Source organism: Lepidothrix coronata, unplaced genomic scaffold (assembly GCF_001604755.1).
Source record: "Lepidothrix coronata isolate B3197 unplaced genomic scaffold, Lepidothrix_coronata-1.0 Scaffold53, whole genome shotgun sequence".
Taxonomy (NCBI): domain Eukaryota; kingdom Metazoa; phylum Chordata; class Aves; order Passeriformes; family Pipridae; genus Lepidothrix; species Lepidothrix coronata.
In genome coordinates, this window is record NW_016690233.1 from 1,790,941 (window position 1) to 1,818,597 (window position 27,657).

Consider the following 27,657-nt stretch of genomic DNA (forward strand, 5'->3'; position numbering starts at 1 on the left):
TTCAGCCTTTTTCCTTCAAAAGAATCAAAGTAAAAAGTCGATTACATTCATACTGTTGCCACTGCTCTAATGCAATTTTTTTTCAATATTTTAAGCATGTGCTGCTATTTCTGAATGGACAGACTACTGATAATGTCTAAGATAATGCAGAGAAATCTTCAATCTCTCATTGTGTTGAATAATACTAGCTTTATTCTGCCTTTAAAGATTAATAGTTTTGCTGGGATATGTTAAACTCCTTTGATGTTTAAATATAAGAAGCTATAGCTCTTTCAGACAACATTAAACGGAAGTGACATTTCTTTTTAAATCTTGATGGTTGGCAAAATTCTCTCACTAGAATGTACACCAACTAAAGGGACCTTGTGCACCTTCATCTGATTTTCATACTAAAACGCTGTGTCCAGAGAATATGAGGTGTATATTGCTTGCATTTTAAATATGCTTTGGTCAAGCTTTTGGTTTTGCATTTCATTTTTTTTCTTAGTTTTTGATTCTATCAAAAGCCCAAGGGAGTTTTTGCGTTGACTTTAGCAGCATTTGAACAGGGCACATAGGGGTCTGAAACTCACAGTTACTTTGCCAAGGAATTGTTTTCCTTGGTCTGTTTGACCAAGCATTGATTTTGTTCCCCGACGTGCTCTGAATGCACTTTAGAATAATGTCTGCTTTTATTAGCAGCTTTTAAGGCAGGGAGTAGTGTGATGTCTTTCATAAGCATCTTTACAGCACAGCAGCATCACAGCTGCTAGAAGAGCTTTGTAATATATGTGTGTTAATTTCTGTTATAAAGTACTTGTAATAAAGTAGGTGTGATTCTACTTATGGACTTCTTTAAAAAATGGAGTCCAGCCCTAACATCTCATTGGCATGCAGTAAGGAAGCCTGTTGTTTAAGTTAGAAGTGTTGTAGCCCTTCTCCATTTTCCTCAAGGTGTTCACTTCCAGCAGACAAGCTCTGGTCCCAGTGATCTGGAGAATGTATTTCATCTGCCCTTCCTGCACTCCCTACTCTGGCATAAAAAATCCACTTCTAAACCTCACCAATGTGAATTGGCCACAACAAAGAGAGGATCAATGAAAATACTTTGTGCCCAAAGGCATTTTGATTTTTTTTAATGCAGTTAGTCTAATTAAAAATTTTCCTTTTTCTCAGACCTACTGGCAAACTGTAATGGATGTGAATATGCAGTGACTTGCTTTTTATATATTCTATCACTTATCGTTGTTGCAGTGATCAGCTTTTTGTGCTCCTTTTCCAGTTTTTTCCTATCCTGCCAGTTGTCACTATGGCAGCTTTTGCAGAAGGGTTTTGCATAAACATATGGTGCCCAGCTCAGGAAACACCTTTAATCCTGAGGACTACAAATCGCTGCCATAGTACCTTTTAAGAGCAACAGCCGTGTTTTAAAGAGACATCACTGAAGGTGTCCCTAGGCACTTGTGGCGTGCTCCTTTGCCAACCCAGGAGGAAGACTTCCAAGAAGCTGTGGGCACGTCTGTCCTAGATCTTACACTGCACAGCAGAAACCAGCACCAGGTTTAGGGGTTTTTTAGAATTGTATATCTACGGTTAAGTTAGGTGCAAAAACCTTGTGTAGACCTTATTATGTTCAAAGAGGGGAGTGAATTGAGAAATGTGTTGCTTATTGTGACCAATGATATACAAACAGTCTGATGGTTTTCTTTGTGTGATTGTGGAAGGAGGGGAGGAAGGGAGGGGTGGCTCACGCAGCAGATATGATTGATCAGCATGTTAACTAGTGTAGCAAAATCTCATCTGTTTATATGGTTTACATATTTCCCAACTATGAAAAAGGGATGGGAAGAAAAGAATCACAGAAACAAAATCCAGAATGAAAAATTGAACCCCAGTCCTGTTACTGATGAAACTAGCATAGTTTCGAGAAGACTAAGATAATGTCCTACGAGACAGTCTACATGAACATCCACCAATACTATCCTCTTCTAATTCTGCTTGGCAAGAACAGTGGGGGCTTTTCTGTTCAGATTTCTATTTTTTGTTTGGAGTGTGCTTAAGCACCTGGCTGTCTTCTGCAATAATCAAGCAGGATCTAGAATAAAGGATATTATAATAAGACAGTCTTTCATAATAACTAATTGCAACTTAATTGTGGTTTGGTTTTTGAGTTTCTGTCGCTTGGTTTCTTTTAATTATGCTGGTAATGAAGTGAGGGCATAGTAAAACATATTGAGATACAGACCTATTCTGGTAATTGTGTTACTTCTTGTTAAAATATGAAGACACTTAAAAATTATTTGTGCCATGAGCAGATTTTATGCAGAAACAGCGCCCCATCTGCCTCGCTTCTTTCCATAGTTTCTACGAAAGAAGTAGCTGAAATAGCTTTAATTCAGAATGAAGCAATGTTTATAGTTTCTTTAATCACTGTTTACTTTCAGTAAGAGAGCTTTTTCAAGTAATGGGAGTAAAATATATTCTTCTATCAATCAGTCTAAACATTAAGAATGCTAAGTAGAAAACTATTATAATTTAATCATAGATGTACTCATTTAGAAGAAAAAAATCACCAGAGGCATCCATGCAGAAGTGTCTTAGCTGTGTATGCAGAATCTCAAAAAAAGGACTGTGAATATATAATTCTGCATGCACAGAAAATCAAACTATCAACATTTTGACTTCTGTTACAGTATGCAGTAATCCATAGCATATCTGATGAAAAGCAGTTTTAATCTGCCAGAAAATGACTATTATCTCTTACAAACACAGAATCAGGAGTAATTTGAGTCCAATCAGTCTGTATTTTGGATGTCCTGGATGTGGGATGGGGCAGAAGGTGAGATTAAAGCCCTGAAGAAGGTGTGGTGCTCACAGGGACCTAAGAAGAGAGGTGGAAGATTTACAGTGAAGTTAAGGAGTACAGTTCTGCCAGACTTGTAGTACAAATGTGATGCCTAAGTGGTATTTTTGGATCTACCCACAATTTGGGGTACAAAGAATATGAATAATGACAAATGTATTGATTCTCCTTATAAAGCAGTCCAGTGTCCAGTCTCTCTGAATTGTAGGTTTTATCTGAATCCCAAGGTAATTTAGATTATTTTGGTGATATTTATTCAATACATGGTCTCCTAGGACTACAGTCTGTTTACCATTACATTTGTTAACACATGCTATAATAGAGTCTTGATCTTAGTCTGCTGGAAGTAACTCTATATTAACAATATTGCTGCTCTTATGATGATACTAATAATTTATAGCTCTAATATGTCTCTTATCTTTTCCAGCAGCCAAGAAAACTCCCTTCTCTTATCTGCCACTGTTGAATTTGGAGAGTAATACTACCTTTCATGTCCTTCCACTAACCCTAGATATTTACGGTAACATCAAGTGCTTTGACAGTCTTTGCCTCCTGCTCCTCTAGTTTCTGAGAGAAAATAGAGTCTTCTAATCAGCCATGTGCTACATTTTGGTAGAAAGTCGTTCTCTTCAAGCTTTTTAATATCTAATAGTTGGTGCAGCTTGTGAGTTCTTGCCTTTTTTTGGGGAGAAATAAATTAACCCCTACATCCATTCTGTACATTCTCAACTAAGAAAATAAATCCCTGTTTTTTTAAATTTCTCTTTTCATTATTTATCTTTTTTCAAGCCTGTAGTTTGCTTGACTTTTGTTCCTTTAGTATTTCTTTTAGCAAAGTGCTGTTGCCAATCTGAATTTTTGGAACCAGCTCATCCAAATTTTTTTTTTTTTTTTGAGGTGACTTCTGCTGCTCCTGAATTTCTTCACTAATTGCTATGGTATTCAAAGGTTGATAATTCTGCATCGTGACATAACAGCAACGTGTATTTGAAGAATGTGAAGAACTCAGCACACACCTAATTGATTCCTAGGCTTTAAATGACTAGTTGGCATTTATTTCAGGACCTGGTTCTTAAAAGCAGTCTTTTTATAGCCATATGGAAATATTTCAGATGATTCAAGAGGGGGAGGAAGAAAACCGCCAAAGTCAAATACCATGTACAGGACTCTGCTATTGACAAGATTTTAGATGAATTTTGAAATAAGGCTCTGACACTATATATGTGTTTATATCAATAACAGGGATTATATTAGTTTTTAAAAAATCACAAATGGTATAGCCTCTGAGTAATTTTATAAATGGTAACCTATGTATTTTAATTTCAAATTCTTACTTCAAAATCTGTGTTCTAGCTCTGTGAAGTAGTGGAGATTTTGTTCAAAAAGTGTGACTAGGAAAGGAAAAAAGGTAACAGGAATTATGTTGCCTGGGTGAAGACACTGATCATTGCACTCTGGTAAAGGACTAAAAGCATTTTCCTTTGCTCTCTGGCAATGGCAGGCAGCTCTGAGGTCTTGCTTGGGCTGGCTGAAGAGCTACTGACTTCTTTGCGCATTCGCTGCTTACCCCCAGCTCTGGGACCGTAAATCAGAGTAGCTCCATTTGAGTCATCTGAATAATACTCATTTGCACTGGTTGATGAGTTGACATTCTCTTCCCAGTACCCAGTGCATGTAGGTGAGACTTTCAAGTCTGGCTTCCTGACCCGAGCAAATTATAACACCACTAAAAGTGTGAAAAGTAGTGAACAAAATTCACAGATTTTGCTGAATTTAACAATTACTTTTATGTACTGAAGATAATTTGGAAATGGCCAAAAATTAATAACATATTAATATTTGTTTAAAAATACATGACAATAAAATGTTTTCCTTTGTATCAAACCACTCAATCCATGATGATATAATTAGGAATCTTTCCCTCCCCAGCTCAGACTGTGAATAAAAAGCATCCATTATTTCTTCCACTATGCTGAATAGGCCAGAGAGGCACACCTTGAATTTTTTCTCATATCACTATTAGCTGATTAATTCAGTTTCTCATGAGTTCAGTTTATCATTGTGCAGGCCACTTCCTGCTCCTTCTCAGATTCTTAGAGTTTTCTCTTCCCCTTTTCACCTTCTGTTCTGGTCAGATCCTCAGCTGGTGTAAATAGCTGTAATTGCTATAAGGATGCTGCTGATTTACACAAGCAGGTGGTCTGGTTCCAGGTTGTCTATGAAAATGGATTTGGTGAGCGAGATTTTTCTGTAAATGTCTGATCTGCATTTATTATCTTACTAGGCCTCAGACAAGTGGTTTTTTAAGGGTGTTTTCATTTTATTTCTTAAGAGAATTTTATGTTTATTCTTTCTTTATTACTTAAAGGTTGCATTGAAGAAACAAATTGTCCATTTAGATGGGTTTAGTGGAGCATTTGTTTTGTTCTTGACAGAATAGTTCTCTGCATCCGTTAAAAAGTAGGAACAAAAAGAAAGACATTTTATTTAGAGCTTTATGTATGAAATAACCAAGTAAATGTATATGTGGGTAGACTTGAATTGGCAGGTGGGGGATTACCAGTCCCTTAATTAAAGTGAATAAATCAGGAAGACTCACAGCCTTTACCTTGCAGCTGTGTAGCAGACAAACCCTCGGCAGGCTGGAAACTGAGGATCTGCTGGGACTTCAGGCTTTTCTGTTGCTTTTTGGGAAATGCTACCGTGTCCTGCCAGTGCATGCCAGGACTGACCCTGCTGCACCTGGGCAGAGAGCGAGAGAGGGAGAGAGACAGAGGGAGAAAGAGAGGGAGAATTGCCTTGCCAAATATTTGCTGCATAAATCTTGGTAGTCGTTGCTTATGTAAGTGTGGATTTGAAAAGTTCATACAGACCTGTAATTCAGAAGGGAAGCATGGTTGTGGGCAGCCTGTGCCATTGCACACTCCATCCCATCTGTAGCCTGTGATGCTGTTGGGGAGCAGAGAGAGAGTGGTGCCTCCGAAACACTGCCACATATTTTGTGCAATGAAAGAGCAAAGACTGTGTTGGTAAATCTGATGTGTGGGAATCAGGTGGCGTGAAATCACAGAATCATAGAAGCATAGGATTGGCCAGGTTGAAAAAGACCTCCAAGACCATCAAGTCCAGCCCTTAATCCAACATTGCCGTGGTTACTAGACCATGGAACTAGGTGCCAAATCCAGTCTCTTCTTAAAAACCTCCAGGGATGGTGAATCCACCACCTCCCTGGGCAGCCCATTCCAATATGTGATTACTCTCTCAATCTAAACCTGCCCTGGCAGACCTTAAGACCATGCCGTCTTGTCCTACTGCTGGTTGCCTGTGAGAAGAGACCAACCCCCACCTGGCTACAACCTCCTTTCAGGGAGTTGTAGAGTGATGAGGTCTCCCCTGAGCCTCCTCTTCTCCAGGCTGAACAACCCCAGCTCCCTCAGCCTCTCCTTGTAGGACTTGTGTTCAAGTCCCTTCACCAGCCTCATTGCTCTTCCCTGGACCTGCTCCAGCACCTCAATAGCCTTCCTGAACTGAGGGACCCAGAACTGGACACAGCACTCCAGGTGTGGCCTCACCGGCACTGAGTCCAGGGGAAGAATCACTTCCCTGCTCCTGCTGGCCTCACTGTTCCTGATCCAGGCCAGGATGCCATTGGCCTTCTTGGCCACCTGGGCACACTGCTGGCTCATGTTCAGCTTCCTGTCAATCCAAACTCCCAGGTCCCTTTCTGCCTGGCTGCTCTCCAGCCACTCTGTGCCCAACCTGTAGCGCTGCATGGGGTTTTTGTGGCCAAAGTGCAGAACCCAGCACTTGGCCTTGTTGAACCGCATCCCGTTGGAATCAGACCATCTCTCCAGCTTGTCCAGGTCCCTCTGCAGAGCCCTCCTGCCTTCCAGCAGATCAACACGCCCCCCTCAATTTAATGTCACCTGCAAATGTGCTAATGGTGGACTCAATCCCCTCATCCAGATCATCAGTAAAGATATTAAACAGGACTGGGCCCAACACTGATCCCTGGGGGACACCACTAGTGACCGGCCACCAACTGGATGCAGCACCGTTCACCACCACTCTCCGGGCCCGGCCCTCCAGCCAGTTCCTAACCCAGCACAGAGGGCCCCTGTCCAAGCCGTGGGCTGCCAGCTTTTTCTGGAGTATGCTGTGGGAGACGGTGTCAAAGCCTTTGCTGAAGTCCAGGTAGACACATCCACAACCTTCCTCTCATCCACCAGGTGGGTCACCTGATCATAAAAGGAGATCAGGTTGGTCAGGCAGGACCTGCCCTTCCTAAACCCGTGCTGGCTGGATCTGATCCCTTGTGCATCCTGTAGGTGCTGTGTCATTGCACTTAGGATGATCTGCTTCATAACCTTGCCAGGCACTGAGGTCAGGCTGACAGGCCTGTAGTTTTCTGGCTTCTCCTTACAGCCCTTTTTGTGGATCAGTGTGACATTAGCCAACTTCCAATCATCTGGGACATCCCCAATGAGCCAGGAATGCTGGTAAATGATGGAGAGTGGCTCGGCAAGCTCTTCTGCCAGCTCCCTCATCACCCTAGGATGGATCCCATCTGGTCCCATAGACTTCTGAGGATCCAAGTGGCTCAGCAGGTTGCTAACTGTTCCCTGCTGGATTACAGGGGGATTTATTCAACTTCCTGTCTCTGTCTACCAGCTCCAGAAGCCAAGTGTCCTCAGGACAACCTATCTTACTGTTGAAAACTGAGGTGAAGAAGGTGTTAAGTACCTCAAACTTTTCCTCATCTTTAGTGACTATGTTCCTCCCCATGTCCAACAAAGAATGGAGGTTTTTCCTGCCCCTCCTTTTGCTATTGATGTATTTGTAGAAGCACTTGTTATCCCTAACAGAAGCGGCTAGATTGAGTTCAAAGTGTGCCTTTGTCTCTCTGATTTTATTTCTACATGACTTAACTATATTCCTAAACTCTTCATGAGTAGCCAGCCCTTTTTTCCATAGTCAGTAACCTTTCTTTTTTTCCCTAATTTCCTTTAAAATCTCCCTGTTCAGCCAGGCTGGCCGTCTTCCCCACTGTCTCGCCTTTCAGTGCACACCGTCTCAGTCTGATTCCACCAGTGCTCCAGAAGCTTCTCTGAGCTGGTATCTGATCCCCTCCCCTACAGCCGTAGCTGAGTCTAAAATCTCATTGGTCCTTGCAGCTGCCCAGCTACAGCTGTGAGAGCTGTGAGCAGGGAGAAAAAATGGCTGATCATGGAGCTCATAAGGCTTATGATGTGGGAACTGTGTTTTAATAACAAATCAGAAGTCAAGGTCTGAGAAAAATGGAGCTTTTATGAGATGGGGAGCACCCTGAGAATGCAAAAAATTAACCACTTTAAATCAAGTAAATCAATACAGTGTGATAGGACAGTAGTGCCACTTACAGTACTTACACCGCTCACAACTGATTTCAGTAACACACAGTGCAGCTTTCATTTACCAAAGTTGTCAGTTATTTAATTGTAGTTTGTACCACATGATATTTAAGGGCATAGTTGTGGTATTTTCTTATTTACAGTCTAAGCTATAGCAAGACCCAGAGTATTTTACCCTAGGGAACCTAAAAATGGTTGTTGTCATTCTATCTTACAGAGTAATCTAGAGTGTCTGTTGTAAAGTAGGACTTCTGAATTCTCTAAATCAAGAAAGGTTTAAAATTTCATCCTTTGGTGGACTATTCTTCCATGACTTCCATGGAAAAACTGAGAAATAACTGAAACATGTTGGAAGTGCAAACAACAACAACAATTTTTTTTTATTCTTCCCAATAAATATAAATCAGAAAAATATAATTTTGATATCAAATTTGTCATTAATCCGGTTTTCATATCTGTTCTGCCAAGCTGAGTTATTTGCTTTTCTTTCTTGTGTCAAAAACATGAACTGTAACATTTTCCCCTCTTTGGATAGGAGTTCAACCTGGCAAGAGTGAAGCATCTCATAACTTATTTTCTGAGCTTTAGATGAGATAAAGGAACATAGGAACATTTATTATTCCTCTTTTTTCTTTTTTTTTTTTCCTAGACACTGACAAAAGCATAGTTTAGTTGAGACTATGGTGAAATTATTTTTCTTTTCTCAGTGCCATACCTGGTAATATCTGGCTCAAGGTTGCTGAATATAGTAAAAAAAAAAAAACCTGAAAATTTATATACCATTGTTGTTACAAGTATAGTTGTACTGATGCTAAAGTTTTTGTCTACTGGATCCTAGATGCTGTAAAAATATGCAAAGCTAACTGAGTAAAAGTCACTTGTCTGGGTAGTGCAAAGACTGCCAAAGTAGCCTTCTGCATTTTAAGCATTACTGTGGAAAATAGTTTTCCCAGGAAATGGTGCAGTATGTCCCTGTCTCCCTTTGATAGCATTGATACAGGGTGTTCACCAAATGAATTGATATGAGAGTACTGTGTTTACTGGACTTTCTCACCCTTTTTATGTCAGTCACATAAGCCTCTTATTGGGCTTGTCTTTGGCCAGACGGCTGCTCAGAGCTGTGTTAAATACTCAGCACACAGCTGTGCCCTTCAACTGGACAGGACCTCAGCGTGTGACGTTCACTTGGGTGTGCAACATCAGTACCAGCACTGGGGTGAGACAGGAGTGAAATAGTTCACTTTGACTTCCCCAGTCAAAACAGATGGAGGGTGGAACTTCTCACCCACAGACTGCAAGCCTTGGTGACCAAGCATTGATCTTCATCAGCTGGGTTCTGCACACTCCCAGGGACCTACTCTGGTCATGCCTGAGCCAAGCATCAGAGTCCCACCTGGTGTCAGCCACATGCACATCACCACTGTGCACTTCTCTACTTATTTGATATGCAATCTAGGTCAGGAAGAGTAAAGCACAGCCTAAGGTTGGTCCCTTGAATCCTCTGCCATAACATCTACAGGCATTTCTCCACAACATTAGGCTTTCATCAAGATGGGGGCAACTGGGTTTGGTTGGCTTACCATTTTTCTCTGGAAGCTTTAAGGTGAGGAGCTGCTGGTGGTGTCTGCTGGTTAACCTTAAGTCATCTCATGCGTCTTCTGAAAGCTGAAGTAGTGAAATATGCCACTTTGTGTTCCTGCTGGTGATATCTGGAGCCAAAGCTGTTGGAATTTATTATCTAACTGCTCAATTCTTTTACTGTCAAACGTTTCACTGAATCCACAGTCAAAGGACAACTTTGAAGTCTGGCTTTGTCTCCAGTGCATTTACACAGGGGACTCCAGTTTTCCGTTTAAAAGTGAGAGTTCATAAAAGGTCTGTGAAAGTGAAGGATTGTTTAATTATGTCCTGATTTGCCAACAGTATACTCGGCCCTGTTCAGAACATAAAGATATATAATGTCTTCTCCCCATGGAGTCTTAGCAAAGTCCTGAATATCATTGCCTCCTCAGAGGTTTCAATGTGTTTTCATCTGCTCATGAAGGATCTGTTGTGGTTCTAACTTAACAAATCTAAGAGTAGAGAAACATGTTACAAAAGGTTTGGGAACATCTGCAGCAGAAATTCCCTGTCCTGTTCTAATCATGTTGTCCTGAAAATGTGTAAAGTGGAATTTATTTAATGCATGAAATGGACAGAAAACTTCTCTCAGGAAGAAAACCTTCATGCATATCTTAATTTTATTGTGATCTAGTTTTCTACAAAAGGATAAAGTAATCTACTGATTTTTATTTTTTTAAATTAATCTTTATAGTTTTCCTATTACATTTAGAGCACTTCTAGATAAAGAACCAAACCTGGTTTTCTAGGGGCATTGAGCAATGATGGCTTTGGAATAGAAATCTGGAAAGATATATTTAATTCTTTGTCCCATCACTGGTTTGCTGATCAATATAAATATGTCTCTGGAATTCTAGTTCTTCAATCTTTTATTGTGTAAACTGTACATTTTTCAGAGGAGAGATTATCTCTCACTTAGTTTCCATGGTACATAACATAATGTTGATCAGAATCTCCAGCCACCACAAAACTGAGGATGATCAGGTTAGGTTCACTTAGGGAGCAAGACCAATGAGACATCCAGTGTTAAACAGGGAACTGTAATGCAATAGTCTTCTGACCTCAGAATTGTCTTTACCTCTGTGTGTCTTTACACTGCTCTTTTTACATTTTTTAAATTTACATGATATTACACATTGTGTTGCACCTTCGGTGTTGGGTACTACAATGAGGACACAGTGAGAGAATTAGGTTTTGTATTAGATGGCTCAACTCAAGCGGTATCACTAAATGACTGTTATTTCCACAGTCAGAACTAAAAGTGACATGACTGTCCTTACTTGCAATCCTTATCCTCCCTGCAGAGCTGTGACTAGCCAGTCATACACGAGACCCTGTGCTGCAGGGGCTGAGTGCAGGTGGAATGGCTGCAGCAGGGGCTGTGTGAGGCAGCAGTATAGCCAGAATGGCACCTCAGCTCAACAACTTGTTGGCTCTTCTTTTTTTCTCAAACACCCACACACAGGCTTGAGGGAATGTTTCCAATCATTTCCTCTTGGTAACCAGACGAACAGCTGTTTTTCCAGAAAGGACTTGGGAAGCTGAGGTGTGTAAATCAAAGCTTTGGAGCCAACTCTGTTTCCAGTTTTGGTTTTGGCTTACAGTGATCAGGATCTGTCTGTGCTGGTGTGAGAGATTGTTGCTACCTGTGGTACAGCAGCTCCTGGACTTGTGGGCTGCACTGATGTACAACAGCATCATCTTCCCAGGCACTGGTCCCTATGTATTGACAGTGCATAAGCTCTCCTGCTCTTTCACCACATGAAGTTTTGTTCTTTGGTGAAGGACTAAGAAAATCTCTAGATCCTTTGGTGCAAGATCATAATAATAAAAGGAGGCCACAGCCAAGAATTTTATGAATGTGCCTGGAAACTTTTTGAATTGCAGTATCTATCCACATGACAGCTCTGCAGCGTTCTGATGCCAAACCTCTAGAGAAAATCCTAAGTACTTACAGAAAAGATCCCCCGCACTTAGAGTTCTCAGTACTTTCAATATGTATGACTTAAATTGCTTTCCAGACTAGGGAAATTTTGTTTCTTAACATGGGTTTTATCTAAATGATGTAAAGCCATCCCAATGGCCCAACTCATGTTCTGCCTTCATGCTGAGAAAAGACCTCAGTGTCTGCTGCCCTCTTTACCCCAGTGTTGTGGTTTTCAGCAGAAGAAAACTGAGGCATGGGGGCAGAAAATGGAGCCATGATGCACTCTGCTCTGGTCTAAACTGTCAGAGCCCCATGACAGTCTGCCTCAGAGTAGGAAGAAGAAAATCTGCTGGGTCTTTACTTTTTTTGACTAAATCTCGAGTTCTGGTCCCTTTGCCAAGAATTTTTTCTGCATTTTACCTCCATCTGTTTCTTGAAAAATGGCAAGCCATCTTTGAAGTGGCATCCAGAACCCATCCTTCCATTGAAAGGAGTCAGAAGTGGTCTGAATTCTCTCAACAAATAGAAGAATCACAACACAGGCTTCTATTTCCTTGGAAGAGATTTAGCTGTGTCCTGGTTTTGACTGTGATAGAGTTCATTTTTTAGCTGTGAGGCTGTTGCAGAAAAAAGGAGTAGATTACCAACAATCATATTTTAATACAGTAAGGTGTGGGTTTGTTTTTTTTTTTAAGACTTAGGTAACTTTAAGGTAGTAGATATTTAGTGCACCTGCCCTAAAGGGACTGATATATCCCCAGAAGCTTTTATCTTTGTGCAATCCTTTGATATATGGTCTCTCAAAGACAAAAAAACATGCCCAAGGCAAACTCAGTCCAAGGAAATGATGTCTGCTAGAATACTATTACCAGATTTTCCATTATAAGAAGTGACCTTTCACTCCCTTCCAGAGATTTCGGATCTTCAATGCTGACATAGAGGGTAAGGAAACTCACATCACTAGAGAAAATTGCCTTGATTTGTCTTTTGAAACAGATTCTCCTTTTACTGCCTAATGTCCTAACGTACGACCTCCACTTGGTAATTGCCTGTCTATCTGCTAAAATATGTTTAACACAAGAAGCCTTTCCCCTTTTAACTGGATTTTCTCTTTTCTTTCATCAAAATTTTTCTTTCTTTAGGGAAATTCCATGTCTTCTTCAGACTTAGGAGTTCTTGACTGAAACAGTTTTTAAGACAATATCTTAAAACAAATTCTCTTTTAAGATTTGAGTGATGCCAGACTTCAGAGGCAATTGTTTGGTTGTAAAAAACTGGAAAATAATGAAGGGGAATGGAAAAGGAATATATTTTCATTGCACTAGGAGAATTTGAATGAAGCTTCCCACAGCGGTCTACTTTTCTGAAGCCACTGCCTAAACAGGAAAATTTGGAGTGTCTAGGTCTTATTTTTTTGCAAAACAGTGTGAGCCGAGGTCCGGTGTTGATATTTTTGCTTAATAGCAATTGTGTCTCTAATTGCCATCATTTTGACCAAGTTGTGTGGGTTGACCTTGGCTGGACGTCGGGTGCCCACCAAGCCATTCTATCACTCCCCAGCTGGACAGAGGAGACAGAATAAGATGAAAAATGACTCATAGGTTGAGATAAGGCAGTTTACTAAAGCAAAAGCAAAAGTTTGCATGTGTACAACCAAAGAGGAAAATAACAAGATACATTCTCTACTTCCCATTAAAAAGCAATGTCCAGCCACTTCCTGGGAAGCAGGGCTTCAGCACAAATGCTGGTTGCAAGTGTAAATAATGAATGCCTCCCCCTTCCTCCTCCTTTCCTTAGTATTTGTGTCTGAGCTGATGTCATATGGTATGGAACATCCCTTTGGTTAGTTTGGGTCAGCTGGCCTACTTGTGTCCCCTCCCAGGATCTTGCCTTTGATAGAAGGGAGGGGGGAAGGAATGTTGAGAGACAGTGCTGATGCTGTGCCAGCACTGCCCAGCATTAGCCAAAACACCAGTGGGTTATCAATACCTTTCTAACTACCAATGCAAAGTACAGTACTGTGAGAGGTGCTGTGGGGAAATGAACTCCATCTCAGCCAGACCCAGTACAGCACTACACAAGTGCTGTATATATATATACACCATCCTTCTTACAGTGGGCACTCACTGCAAATGTCTGCTTCAGTTATCATGTTTCCTTTAAACTCTTCACAACACCAGGAAAGTAATTTTCCTCTGCATTCTTTTCTCACAGTTTCTCAAGGTTTTATGTGTTTTTGTGCTCATGATCATGGGGATATTTCCATTAGTCTTTCTGCACATCATTAGATCTACACATTCTTGATATATTTTCCTCTGTCATAATTATGGAATTCTAAGAGAAAAATACATTCAGTTTGCTGTTGGTTTAAGATCACAACAGAGACATGCATTGCAACACTACCACCCATCACGAAAGAACTAGCAGTTAACAAAATGCTTTATATGTTGGGCTAACATATGTTACCTTTCTATAGACACTTCTGCTTTAATATAGAACATTCAGCATGTTGTTTCATGTAGAAGAAAATCGCTATCAAGAAGTCAAATAAAAACAAGTAATACAAGTCACTGCTAAAAGCAAATACCACTGAGTCTGATATCCTTGTAAACATAATTAAGGAATTTTTTTCTCAGTGTTCTTCTGTGGAAGTCTGAGCAAGGCATCCACCAGAGTGGACAAAGGAGAGTCACAGCCTTCACCCCACCAAAGTGCAGTCCAGCTTGTTCTTCATTTCAGGGCTGCTTCTTTAGTACTGCATGCAAAATGCAGTTATGATGGTGTCCATTCCAGAGTAAAAATAGTAGTATTAAATGCAAATAAAATAATGTTTACTATATTGAGAAGCATAGAGACAGGCTGTCTCTATGAATTATGTGTCTGGACTTCCTTATTAATTGCTTATTTAATATTCTCATAAGTGATCTTTGCTTAGGTTCTGTTCAACCACAGATTGACTGTGTAATGCCAACACTAGCAGTGTTGTCTGCACAGAACCGTAGGCAGACTACTAACCATTCTGTCATCAAATGGATGATGGCTCTGAAAGGAATTTTAGCTATATAGGGTGTTCTCATTCTCTGATACCTTCTGTACTGATGTTCTGCACTGGCTAATCTTTTTTCTTTCAACTGCTGTTCATTTTTTTGTTTCTTTGATATATCCTCTATAGATATATTCTTCTAGCAAAGATCTCCACACAGCTCAGGGACATGGAGGCAGCTGTGAGGTCTGAATTTGGCAGAACATGCACAGAGCATCTTTTGATACTGCCTCAGTGATGGAACTGATTTGAACTATTATGTTGCCTGGAGTATCTTTCATGCTCCTGATGAAAGGAAAGGGCCTGTTCATAAGAGGAGGAGCAGGTACTTCGAGCTGCTTCTTTGAAGTTCAGTGGCAAACCAACCAAACTGCGAGTCTTTCATCAGCTCCAGTGGGATTTGGGTCCACTTTTTAATTGCTCATTTGATGGGTGACATGTAGCACATTGGGTGATGTTAAAGTACCGTTCTCTTTTTTCTGGGCCTTGATCCAGCAAACTCCTTAAGTATGAGCTTTACTAAAGTGTGTAGTGTCCTTGAAATAAATGGGATTATTGAAGATGTATAAAGCTAAAATCAACTTGAAGTAATGCTTTCAACTGGATCCATTGCCCTAATATACCTGTACATATGCATCCCCATACCAGATTGACTGTCAGCGTAGTGCCTCCATAAGAGACAATTTACAATTTTTAGCCTGGGTGAGATTTTGCTATTTCTGTTTTATTACTGACCATTCCAATCCTTTCCCTGCCTTGGTCTGCCTTCTTGAACTGATAGTGAATCATGATGAGAGCAGAGCTGACCTAGGCGTGTTAGGCCTCTGTCCTTAAAAGGACTGAGATGTCTAAGACTGGTACTACTACCATATAGTACTGTATTCTTCACTGACTAGGATTCATTTTGTTGTTTATATCCATAGCAAACAAACAAACACACACACCAACTAAAAAAAAAAAAAAAAAAAGACAAATCCACACGTTTCTAACAAGGAAAATAACCCTACAGTTTTATATCTGCCCAACAAGCTATGATGAGCTATGGAATACACTGTTTTGACCATGAATTCTGATCTTTTCGTCTGATTTACACAGAGCCTTATGGATAACAACTAAAGTTTCTGCTTATTACAGGAGGGTGGGGGAATTAAAAAAAGCCAATCACTATCTAACATGCTGCCATAAATACAGCTTGCTTGGCATGCCTGTTCCCGAGATGAACTGATTTGTGGCCTGGATTCAAAAATGTTTTACTGTTCTTTGCTTCTCTGTGGATTCAGCTATTTAGATCAGGCTAATTTTCAGCTGAGGGAACTGAAGAGCTATTATTCTCCCCGAAGGTTATTTCATTCATTTAAAAACTGGTGGCAAACCACTGACTGCTGTATTTGTTTTGAAGACAGCAGCCATGAGGGAGAAGAGTTATATCTGGAAAACTCCCACGTGCAAACTCCCAAGGTCCTTTCCTGAAATAACAAATACTTTCATGAGTAGTAAAATGAACCTCACTGCGGTTCCCAGCAACTCTCTCCTCAGCTGTAGCAGAGGATGAGCTCATCAGTTTACGCTGTATGGAATTAATTGTCATAAACCAAGTCAGAGTACGGTATCTTTTCAGCCTTTACCACTGTATCAAAGTTGGTTGGCCAACCACTTCTGTAAGGGGAAGAAAGACAGCAGCAAACTTATATGCAAGAAGTGAGGCTGAAATTTCAGAAACCTTAGAAAAGTGGAATTAAGTATTCCATATCATTGGTTAGGTCCTTAGACAAGGCCATTCTCTGAATTCTTCTTCTTTCTAAAGGAATTGATGCTTATAGACTCTCCTTGCTGAATATATTGTAGAACAGATGTCAGATTAGCTATTAGCAAGTAGAAATTGCCTTTTTAAAAAATAATATTATTATTATTATTGTTTTAGTGAAGGAATCCACTATCTGTTCAATGATGATGATACAAGCAAACTTCTTTCTGTAGTAGGCATGTCATGACTAGGAGTAGCTTTAACAGGAATGTGTCAATACATTGCTAAAGCTTGCAAGCAAATGCAGGCACCCAGAGAAAACACAGGATGAAATTTGTGCTTCTAAATCTTGCTCATGCCGCATGGCCTAGCTGGGATGGGGAAACATTGGATGTGCTGGGCACTCATGGTGGGGACAGTCTTGAGACAAGCACAGTTTTCTGAATATTGAAGTGTATTTCCCAGTTCCCAGTCTGACACCCAGCTGCCCTCCATGCAGGGGGAGGAAGGCAAGCACTTTGGAAAATGCAGCTGCCTTAAGTGCTTAAATGACAGCTCCTCTGACTTCGACAGCTGGACTATCATGTATGTCATTATGTTTAAAATTAGTGGTTGGGAAAGAATTACGAGGCAAAAAAGAGAGATTAGTTCAGATAAATAAAATATAGAGCAAGCTTCTTTCCAGTCAGTTCAGACTCTTCAGGGAATTGCCTCACCTAAAAGGATGTCTTCCAGATTCCTTCCCACTTATCTTCCTTATGAGATAGTTTTCCTCCCCCAGGAGGAAAGCACGTCTCTGTGGCTCGGGCCATCGAGAATATCCTCCTTCTGTGTGTGGCCCAAATGGCCTTTTTGCCTTGTAACTTAACACCTGCTTTTATTCATTGTTAAATGATTTCAAATGTTTTTTAGTAAATGTGACAGGCAGTGTCACACAGGCGGTGTATTATGCACTGTCGTCTTTTATTTACTCCCATAAAGCATTATGGAATACAGTTAGTATGTGACATTCAGGATACTGTGTAATACTTCATTACATTGCATTGCAACATGGGACAGTTCTCTGCCTTGAAAGACACACTGTCTTTTCCTTTGCTTATACCTTTTTTCAAGTTTTTTTTATCCTGACTTTCCCCTTGCCTAGTGTGTGATTTCCATGACTTCCCCCAGTGTATCTGATGAGGGCAATACTTTTCTGCTTGGAAAAGTCTTATTTTAGTCCTATATCTTTGTTGATACAAGAAGTACAGGAGTTGCTTACATCTCCTCAAACTGTTTCCCAGATGCTTGATGATTCATGAGAGGTCAACCTCGTGAGAGCGAGTTTATGTTGACTGTGTTCCTGTGTCTTCTAAGCCAGATAACTCTGTGAAATCCCAGTGAAAATCCCCTTAGAAAATTCTAGCATATTTGGTTCCAGTGCAGGCCACACCACTTCAGGTCGTAATCTAGCACAAAGTGAGGGAGGTGAGAGGGAATCCAGCTCCTGAAGAGTCTGCTCCAGTGTCAAGTGAAGGTACTGAGTAGCTTTAGATTTCATCTCATATGGACTATAGAAACAGTATTTATGGCTTTTCTCATGAAACATACATTCTTCCCTTGTGGAAAAGGCATATCCTCAGAGTGCAATATTTGGATATCTCTTACTTTACTATAGTGAGAATTTCCTTCCCGTGATTCTCTCCAACCTTTCCTCTATGATAACTTTATAATTCCTGTATTACCATGATAGAAATAATAAGTTATTGTGCTTTGATTTTTAAGCTTTTTAACATGTGCAGCTCTATTGCTTCATGTACCTGTTCAACTCAGATACTGCAGAGCTGCTCCAGCCATGACATTTCATCATTAGTCTTGGTCAGGTGTGATTGACTTCCTGGCAGAGCACCACAGTCTGTGAAATTCAGAGTTTAAGTTAAATTAAGAGCCATCACAGACCCTATCTTCTTGGTGTACAAGAACGCAGTAGTGTGCATTCTCAGCTGGTATGCTGAGTTAAGTGAACAGATGTTTTGTTTGGGGGTATATGTATGAGCACATTTTAGAGATACTGTCCCCCAGAATCTCAGCAGGGTAAAGCCTATGCAAGGACTGTCTGGGAAAAGGAAACCTTTCCCTCAGAAGCATGAATTACATTGACCTACACAGTGAAATGCATGGTGATAGAGGGAAAATGGCAAGAGTTTCCTGTCCAAGAAAGAAGAGTAAAGAACTCTGAGGCATAGGATGAGTTATGCCATGTTTTACTGCAGTAACTTTTGTTCTGACTTAGGGAATGGTTGCTTCACTAAAAACTATGGAATTTTTTATCATCAAAACTGTTTTATTTTTATCCCTTTTCTTGGACATTTTGCACATAGTCCTGTGAAATATCTTTTCCTCTCGGTGGACTGAGTGTTTTTAAAGTCCAAAGGTCCTCAGCATTTTAGTAGGAACTCAGTAGTGTTGGCTGGACATTTTGTTTCATTCCAAATTAGGGGGAAAAAAACCCGCAGTTGTCTTTTTCCTCTTTTTTTTTAGAATAAAATAAAATGAAAAACAGATTCCAGCATAGATGTCCCTGATGAATATTGCAACAAAATTAATAGGTGGGTGGTCTTTATTTTCACCAAATTGTCACTTTTCCAATGCAAATTATTTGGTCAAAATAGAACAAAACAAAACTGGGTAGGTCTGCACTTTGTGAGCTAGGTCTGTATTTGCTTAGAAAGGGTGGCTCAGTGTGAAAGCATCTTAGAATGATGTTACAATTAGGTCTTTGGAGATAGTTTTACAGGAAATGAAGACTTTCATCATCTAAGTTTCAGGTTGTTTGGAGGCTAGAATTATTACCCTGTCAGAAGAGTACAATGAACTGCTGACATGCAACCATGCTTTGCTTAGAGCTGTGTGCAGGGAAGTATTTACAGCAAGGAACCAGTGAAAAGCAACCTGAAAAAATAGATGTACTTACTATGAAGTTTGTACCATTTCTCTGGGTTCCCGTTTTTAATGAGTGTTTTATGAAAAAATATATTTATTTTATATGAAGAACTTGGAAAACTTCAGTCAAATGTTAGATTTTATTTTAAGAGTGAAAACTTAGATTACTGTGTGTGACAGATGGCTGCCACTGGTTGCTTACTTTGGTTTTGTATTTCCAACATTCACAGAGCAACTTGGTGGGAGATACTTTTCCCCCATTTGCTCTTCCTCATCAGACAGATTCAGGAGAAGGCACCAATTTTCTATTTCTGTTGCTTGTAGTGGAACTAGAGGTTGATCTGGCATTCAGCAGAGGACTAGAGTGATGTTCAGTTCAAGATAAAGACACCAGAGTTTAAGTGTTTACATGAAAGCAGTGTCCAAGTTCATGTAGTAAGTAGAAATTTGGTCAATGCAGTTGGGTGACTGACTGTGTGTAACTCCTGCAGTCCGTGTTGAGAAGGGGCTCAGATTGCCCACATGCAGGTGACTTTGTGAGACACTACGGCTTCCATTGGACCTTTGCTGGGGGCTGCTGGATGTGCTGCTGGACGTGCTGCTGGACCTCCTTGTCCTCATGGAGGCCAGACAGGAAAATGTACTACGTCTTAAAGGTGGTTAGGCATCTCTCTGTGAGTGACTGAACTGAGCCCTAGATTTCCACACATCACCTAGGGAAGGAACACAGATAGCTGTCCCACTGGTGGAGGCTCAGAGCTGAGTGTCTTGGCTTCCCAGGGAAGTGGTCACAGCACCAAGCCTGACAGAGTTCGAGAAGCATTTGGACAATACTCTCAGGCACATGGTGTGACTCTTGGGAATGGTCCTGTGCAGGGCTAAGAGTTGGACTTGATGATCCTTGTGGGACTCTTCCACAGTATATTCTGTGATTCTGTGATTCCATGACTGGGAACTGAAACCTGCTGTGATCTGCATGTTGTCTTGGAGCCTTCTGATCCTCAAAATTTCCCACACTGAAGTTGTTGAGGCACAAAAAAATGGTTGTTTGCAGTTCTTTGATGCTGGGAGCCAAATTCCAGTATCAGAAACAGTTGGACAATGCAAGTGCATGGTACAACTGAGAAGGCATTTTGACTTTTAGAGAGCTGGGTCTGGCCACAGTTCCTGTTATCCTTGGAGCCAGGGATTTACAGCAGCAGAGGCTTTACCTCAATAGAAGTAAAACTTTAGGAACAATTGAATATTTGCTCAGGCAGAAGCTATGGAATTTTAATTAAATAAAGACTTGGCTATTTGTCTTGAAGTTACTCGCTAAGGTGGTTGTTGGGACAGAATCTGACCTCAGTTACATCAGTATAAGCATGGAATAGCTGGCTGTGTTAATCATCCATTAGCAGCAAATGATTCACACCATATAAATAAAATGAAAACGTGGCCTAACAAATGTTTTTGGGAGGAAATACTTAAGCACAGTAAACAAACTTAAATTCACTCATATGCACTTTCTTGCGGCTCTTTATTGGTGCTTTTGTTCAGAGGGCATTTCTCCCCAAAGCACGAAATTTGGGAAGCAGGGTTGTTTGTCTTTTTTACTTCAGTCTGTCTTACTTCATTATTCTCAAGCTTGCAGCTTTTATTAAAGTTTAATTCTGTTTTAAAATCAAAGTGGTGAGAATGAAATTATATAATCAATATAAATGTAAAAATAATTATATATTTCTTGTAAAATAAAGAGTCCGTATACCTGAGTTCTGTTGTTCTTACTGTTTATACGGGATTGAATTAAGAGAAAATACGCTATACTTCCTATCTAATGAAACTGCTTCTAGACCTAACTTTTTAAAAGCTTTAAATGCAAATAATTTTTGCTGTGTTATATAACCTATTGTGTTTTTTGCCTTCCTGTAACTGGAACAACATACTAATTTCTACAAGTTGTGACTACTAACAGAGAGCAATCACCTCACAGACTTGTACCGAAAAGAAGAGATCATCAACGTGGCAGGGAATGGCTGCATCCACAGTCCTCGCTTCCCCAGCAGCTACCCCAGGAACCTCCTACTGACGTGGCGTCTCCACTCCCCAGAGAGCACCAGGATCCATCTGGCTTTTGATAATCAGTTTGGACTGGAGGAACCTGAAAATGATATCTGCAGGTGAGTGGCAAGTGGAAGTTTGCAAAGGTCTCCTTAATACCACCTTCACGCTCACTGGCATGAGACCGCAGACCAAAACCTGGGCATCTCTGGCCAGGTCTAGGTTGTCCTTGCATGAAGGACAGACCTCCAAGTATCCCCTTTTGACTGAAATTGGTTTTTAAGTTTATAAATAAATTGAGCTTTCCTGGACCTGAAGCAGTTTTGGCAGGTTTTAATCCTTCTATAATATTTTAAGCACAAGGTACTTGTATGCTCAAATCCAACAACCTAACAACATAGATACTACTTTAATAGGATTTTGTCCTCTATCACCTCTGTCATGTTTCAGCCAGACAAAACACATCTTTTTCAGTAGGTGGAAGGCTCTGGGAGGTGTGAGTAAATAGGTAAGTGTTTATATTGGGGTGTGAGGAACAAATAAAAATGCATTAAAAAATATAAGTATGTTCTTCAAATTACTTGCTTGTCTTTATTGTTACTCTTCACTGGTACAGTTTCTTTTAAAACCTTTAAATATAGTCCACAAACACCAGTGTACTGATGCATACTTATATATTTATTTATCTATTTATGTATACTCTACTATATCCCAGTTGCTTTGGTTCCCCTTTTAAGCAAAAGTGACCTTAAGCTCAGTTGATCTGGCTGATTAACCTAGGTGGATAAACTGCTTGGCATTAGCAGAGTACAGAGGTGAACCTTGCTAAAATTCACTAAAACACTGTAAATCTATTGAGTTTTTGTTTATATTTATTTTATTTGTCTGTCTGTTCTGTGGGAGAGAGCAGGCTCGGGATTCCTGTGTGCTCCAAAAGGCAGATGCTACTCACATAAAAGACTGCTCAAGTCTCAGTTTCCAACTCTACCTGATCATGTTGTTACTTACAGCTTATCTGTGCAGAGAACTGGGTTGTTAGGGTTTCTGCACATCCAGCCTCATCTTATCTTCTTTGTCAATTAATTTGTGTTCATTGGGTTTGACAGTTCTGCAGGGGTTTTACAGGGTGTATTTTTTTCCCTCTTTTTTCTTTGTTAGATTTTCTGCATCACCAATAAAGAGAACCATTCCTGCAGGTTTGTTTTTCATTTAGTAATAAAAGAATGCAGCCTAAAACTGGCTCTCCTTCCCTGCTTCTTGGCAGGTCTGCTATGCTCTGGTGCTATTGGTCCAAGATCAGCAGCAGAGTCAGTAACAATAGTTACCTCCCAGTACCCCAAATGCTTTCCCAGATTCGGAGCCTAATGCACACAGAAGCAGCTGTTAATATTTACATAGTGGGTAAACTGTGGCTGACCTTAAAGCATTGCAACTTTGAAACAGAGGGCCAATTTACTGTGGAAAAAAAGATGAAGTATTCTCTGTCAAAAGCCAGTAAAGGTGGTGGCACAGAGAGGGAAAGTCAAGCTGTTGCTGGCATTATGGATTTGGAGACCATCTTGGAAGACAGTCTACCTGCTTTTTCCAGAGCAGTTAATTTAGGATGCAGAGAGAAGCCAAGACCTTAAATCATCAGAATTGTCTGTAGAAGCTGGAGAAATATCACATCCTTTTCTGCAATAAAGCTTTCCCTAGTTTCTGGAAGACCTTTATTTCGGTAGTATTACTTCCAGAGTGAGGAATTTCTTGGACAGACAGCTTTTGATGTCTTTAAACCTATTAAGTACTGTGTGCAGTTAGATTTTTTGCTAATGCTCAATATATTTTTCAACACTAGATCCTTTCTGCAACTTCAGTCCTTGACAATCCCTGCAGTGCTGCTTTAGAGAGACAGCCAGCGTGTTTTAATTGAAATGAATGCTTAGAGCTGAGCATATGCTTGACGGCTGTGCATACTGGACAAGTAATTCAGGACCTTTGCACATTACCTTGCTTTTGTATTTGCTTTTGACCTTATGCTTTTTTTCTCCAGAATCATCCTAGTGTTTTCTTTCAATTTTTCATTAATGCTAATTATTGTAATTTGCATACTATTAAGAATGAACTGATTGAAATTCATTCAGGCTGCAGAATGAAAAGGTATATTTTAGCAGAGCTATATTTCTTCTGAGCTTCTGAAGAAGGAGGGTAAATATTCAAGGTTTTATGGAATTTTCTAGAAGTGCTGTTAGCATTTCCACAGGCACTTTATAAGAGATGATTCTGAAAAGCAATTAAATTACCCAGCCTCTGAGGCTCCTTGGATGCACAGAGAATATACCTACTTCCATGATTGTTGCACCAAAGCCTCTGTTGTTGAAAGCAGAAATAATCCTTAAAATTCCATGGATTTTTCACTGGTTTTGCTACCAGTTATTCTGGCTTCTGGCCTCAAAGAGTGGGGGGGCCAGTCAGGACAGCTTTCACCAAAGCTTATGAGGTTATCTCATGCTGAACACTGCAACTCCCTATGTTACAATAGGCATTCACAGCTGCCTTGCTGCCTGGGGGGCAATGGTGGATGCTCTTGTGGGCAGCACAGAGCTCTGCTGGTACAACATCCATCACCATGAGGGAGTGGGAGCTGAGGATGGTGGGGGGGAGAGCTTGAGACAAGTCTACGTCCGCCTGGAACTAAATTTTGGCGTGTTACAAAAAAAGAATATTTCAGCAGAGTTTGGGCAGATGGAAGTGATTTGGTCATGGTGAATCTGTTATTTTCTGTTCTGTGCAATTTGGGATTGGTGAAAATAAAAGCAGCAGTGCTGATATTCTCAAACCACATAGTACTTGTGGGTTTTTTCTCATGGACTCTCAGCAGAAAAGAAAAGCAGGTCTGTTATTTACAGCTCCCACAAATGGGCAGGGAGGAGGGTGCTTGGCCCACAGGCCCAGGGCAGGGAGGAGTGCATTGCTAGCAAGAACTGGTTAACAGTCTTAAACTCCCTCTTTGAGGGAGGCTCTCTGATAATAGAAAGCATTCCTGGTAAAGATCCCCAGAGTTTTGAGGCTCAATTGTACCATGAGGATGGCACTCAACCTGCCCCTCTTGTCATCACCTCTCTCTCTCAGGCTGCAATGTGTGGAGTCTAATTCTGGCTTCACTGATACTGAGAAACTGTTTTTGTCATAGATGTAGTAAAATCAGAACTTTATTCTCTGCCTTCTTATTCTCCAGATCAATAAATGAATTCAATAAATTACCCCAACGAGTGAATACAAATGCTGGGGCAGCGAGTGCTGCTACTGTATCCCCTGATTGCTAGGGGTTAATGCCTACTGCTCCTGTCAGATCCCTCTTTGGGCTCAGGGTGCCACTGCTGTGCCCCAGGTGCCTGGCTAAGTTGTGACCTTGCACAGGACAAGACATGCTGTTGCATTTTCCCTGGTGACAGCATCCATGTGAACAACAGAGTCCCCACCACAGCACACAGAAAGCCAGCATACTTTTCTGCTTGAAAGCTTGATATAAGTCTTTCCAAACCACCTACAGGAGCGCTGTGCCACCTACAAGGAAGGTGCTAAAAAGCACCTTTCAGCAGCGGGCAGTGCCCTGTGTCCTTCCAGCATCTCCCTTTCCTCCTGGCACAGTGGCCACACAGCTCCAGCCCTGTGACTGACACAGCAGGCGGGATCCTTGTCTGCTGCTGTAGGGATTTGGGTGACCACTAGAAAGTACACAAGTGCTTGCAGCTGCTCAGCTTGGGCAGCCTGCCTTAAATAATATTTTATCATGTTTCTAAATTATTTACCCACCACATGAAACACAATGCGTATGCTTACTGTGTACTAAGCACATGCAAGTGCCTCTCATTGCTATTTTAATGTGTTAGAAAATACTGTCTGTCATGTTCCAGGAGCCCAGAAATCACTCATTTGAGTACTCAGGCAGTAGCTTTCAGCTTAGTGTATTTTGTGCTGCACAAGCATGCCGACCATTTGTAATATTTAGTCTGATGTTTTGAAGTGGAGAACAGGGGACAGTTGCCTTTGTGTCTCCAGTTGTGCTCCTTCCCATTAATTTGCAACCACCTTCTGTAACCAGAGTTAGCAAAAGCTAATTCTTCCTACTGGTTTTCAGGTATGACTTTGTGGAAGTGGAAGATGTATCAGAGACCAGCACAGTTATACGAGGACGGTGGTGTGGACACAAGGAAATACCTCCAAGAATAACATCAAGAACAAATCACATAAAGATAACCTTCAAATCTGATGACTATTTTGTGGCTAAACCTGGATTCAAGATATGTTACTCCCTTGTGGTAAGTCACCTAGGTGTGACAGCGGTGAGAGACAGATTGCAGTGTACATGAGAATCAGTACTTAGACTGGATGGTGTGTCTAACTGCATGGGATCGAAACAATAAATGACTTAAAGTATTTTCGTTACAGCAACTATATTAATACAGATGAAAATATTTTTGACATCCTGTCATTAAATATAAAACAAAGTCAAGTTCAGTTCAAGATTTACTGTAATAAAATGTTTCAGAAGCACTAACATATTCTACACTGAGGCTGCACTGCCAGTGCCTTGAGAGATGCTGCAGAAATAGCAAAGAAATGGCTGCTCTGTGAACTCCTTTTTTATGTTCATTTGAGGTCAAATAAAAGTACACTGAGGGGTTATGGCTGTGATTCTCAGTTAGATAGAGTAGTTTATTCTGCATGCCATAAAATTGTACATGCAAGACAATGTGCTAAGGCTCAGGCTGTATTTTTAACCAGATATAAACACACCTCTTTGTATATGCAGAAGCATTAGCAGTGTATTGTGTACTGTTTCAATGAGACAAAAACATCCTCCTTTTTTTTTTGTATTTTGGTTTTGTTTTTAGGGAGCAGGAATGATCATTGCTCTAAGTAGATTTTGATACAAATATATATTCCTTTGTATTGTCCTGATTAATATTATAATGCTTTTGGTGCAGTGTAGCTCGAAAGAGACAGATTTTGCAAACACTCAGGAAATGGTAAGCATTAATTTATTATACTGTCATCATTGTATTTTCATATCCATCCCATTTCTTATCCCTTTTTATTCAATCCACTGTCATTTAACAAGAATAAGAAAGGCTGGAATAGCAATAATGCTGTAACAGGAGAGATCCATTGTTTGAGTCATTTCACTTCAACCTCTTGGCTTTGCATGCTTGTGTGCCTAAGTGTGCTAAAAAGAGTCCATAAACAGCACATTCTCGAGACAAAGTAAAACTATGAAGATTGTGCTCCCTTACATTTAAATTGTTAGGCTTATAGTGGAGTAAGGTATGACACTGTAAGTAGATCCTGAGCTCTAATTTACTCTAACTTAAAGGTAATCTACTAATACTCGAATTCAGACAGAACAGGCTATGAAAGACCACTGGGCATAAAAATGAGACAGTGAAGCAGCAGCCTCTCTTTATACTGGTTGCATTTCAGTGCAGCTACAGAAACTGCTGCATTTAGCGAGTTTAATTCCAAACTGTGTGCAGATAGTCTGATAGTCAGACAGGCTTTCAAGAAAGTGAATATTATCACTCATAAGACACAGGACTTTCTGCACTAGAAAGCTCAGAAAAGGCTACTGTATTTATCTAATTTCAAAACTATGAGTAAACAGAGAATTTTGCAATCTATCAAATCTAGTTACAAGAATTACCTGCATGTGCACTCTCTGAATGAAATACTATTTTATTTCTGAGAAGAGCACTGTACAGGTGATTAGTGGTACTTGCAAGATGGGGAATGATATGTACTTAGCTGGTCTTCAGATTCCAAATGGTCCAACCTAAAAGTGCAGGATTAATTCAGCAGAGTCAGCCCTTATTTGATAGTCCCCACAGTCACTTAGAGCTCAGTTCATAGATGTGCTGAGCACTGCTGACCCCTGAAGGTTGAACTCACTGTGTGTTTCTAGACAGTAAACCAGCAAGCGTTAATGAAGCATGCAAAAACATATGCTATTTTGTATGAGATGAAATGAAGGACCTTTACCTTTTTCTTTCTTAATAACCTTCTCTGAGACAGAGTTACTTCTGAGGGATTTCTTGGAAAATGGTGCTCAAGATACGTGCAAATCTTTTACTCCCTTGTTTTTCTTATGTT

General features: G+C 40.4%; 1 protein-coding gene across 5 annotated transcripts in view; it reads left to right on the plus strand.

Moving 5' to 3' along the window:
* The window catches only part of PDGFD (platelet derived growth factor D), a 143,088-nt gene that overhangs the window by 63,982 nt on the left and 51,449 nt on the right, over positions 1-27,657 (plus strand). Inside the window, exons 1-4 of one of the 5 annotated variants that reach the window (XM_017815945.1) lie at positions 19,086-19,154; positions 21,443-21,647; positions 25,649-25,829; positions 26,499-26,540. In XM_017815945.1, the coding sequence (XP_017671434.1) occupies positions 19,121-19,154; positions 21,443-21,647; positions 25,649-25,829; positions 26,499-26,540 (462 nt within the window). In that variant the 5' untranslated portion in view covers positions 19,086-19,120. Of the gene's footprint in view, positions 1-19,085; positions 19,155-21,442; positions 21,648-25,648; positions 25,830-26,498; positions 26,541-27,657 lie in introns of those variants that run through there. The other 4 variants (XM_017815941.1, XM_017815942.1, XM_017815943.1 and 1 more) reach the window with 4 other exon arrangements.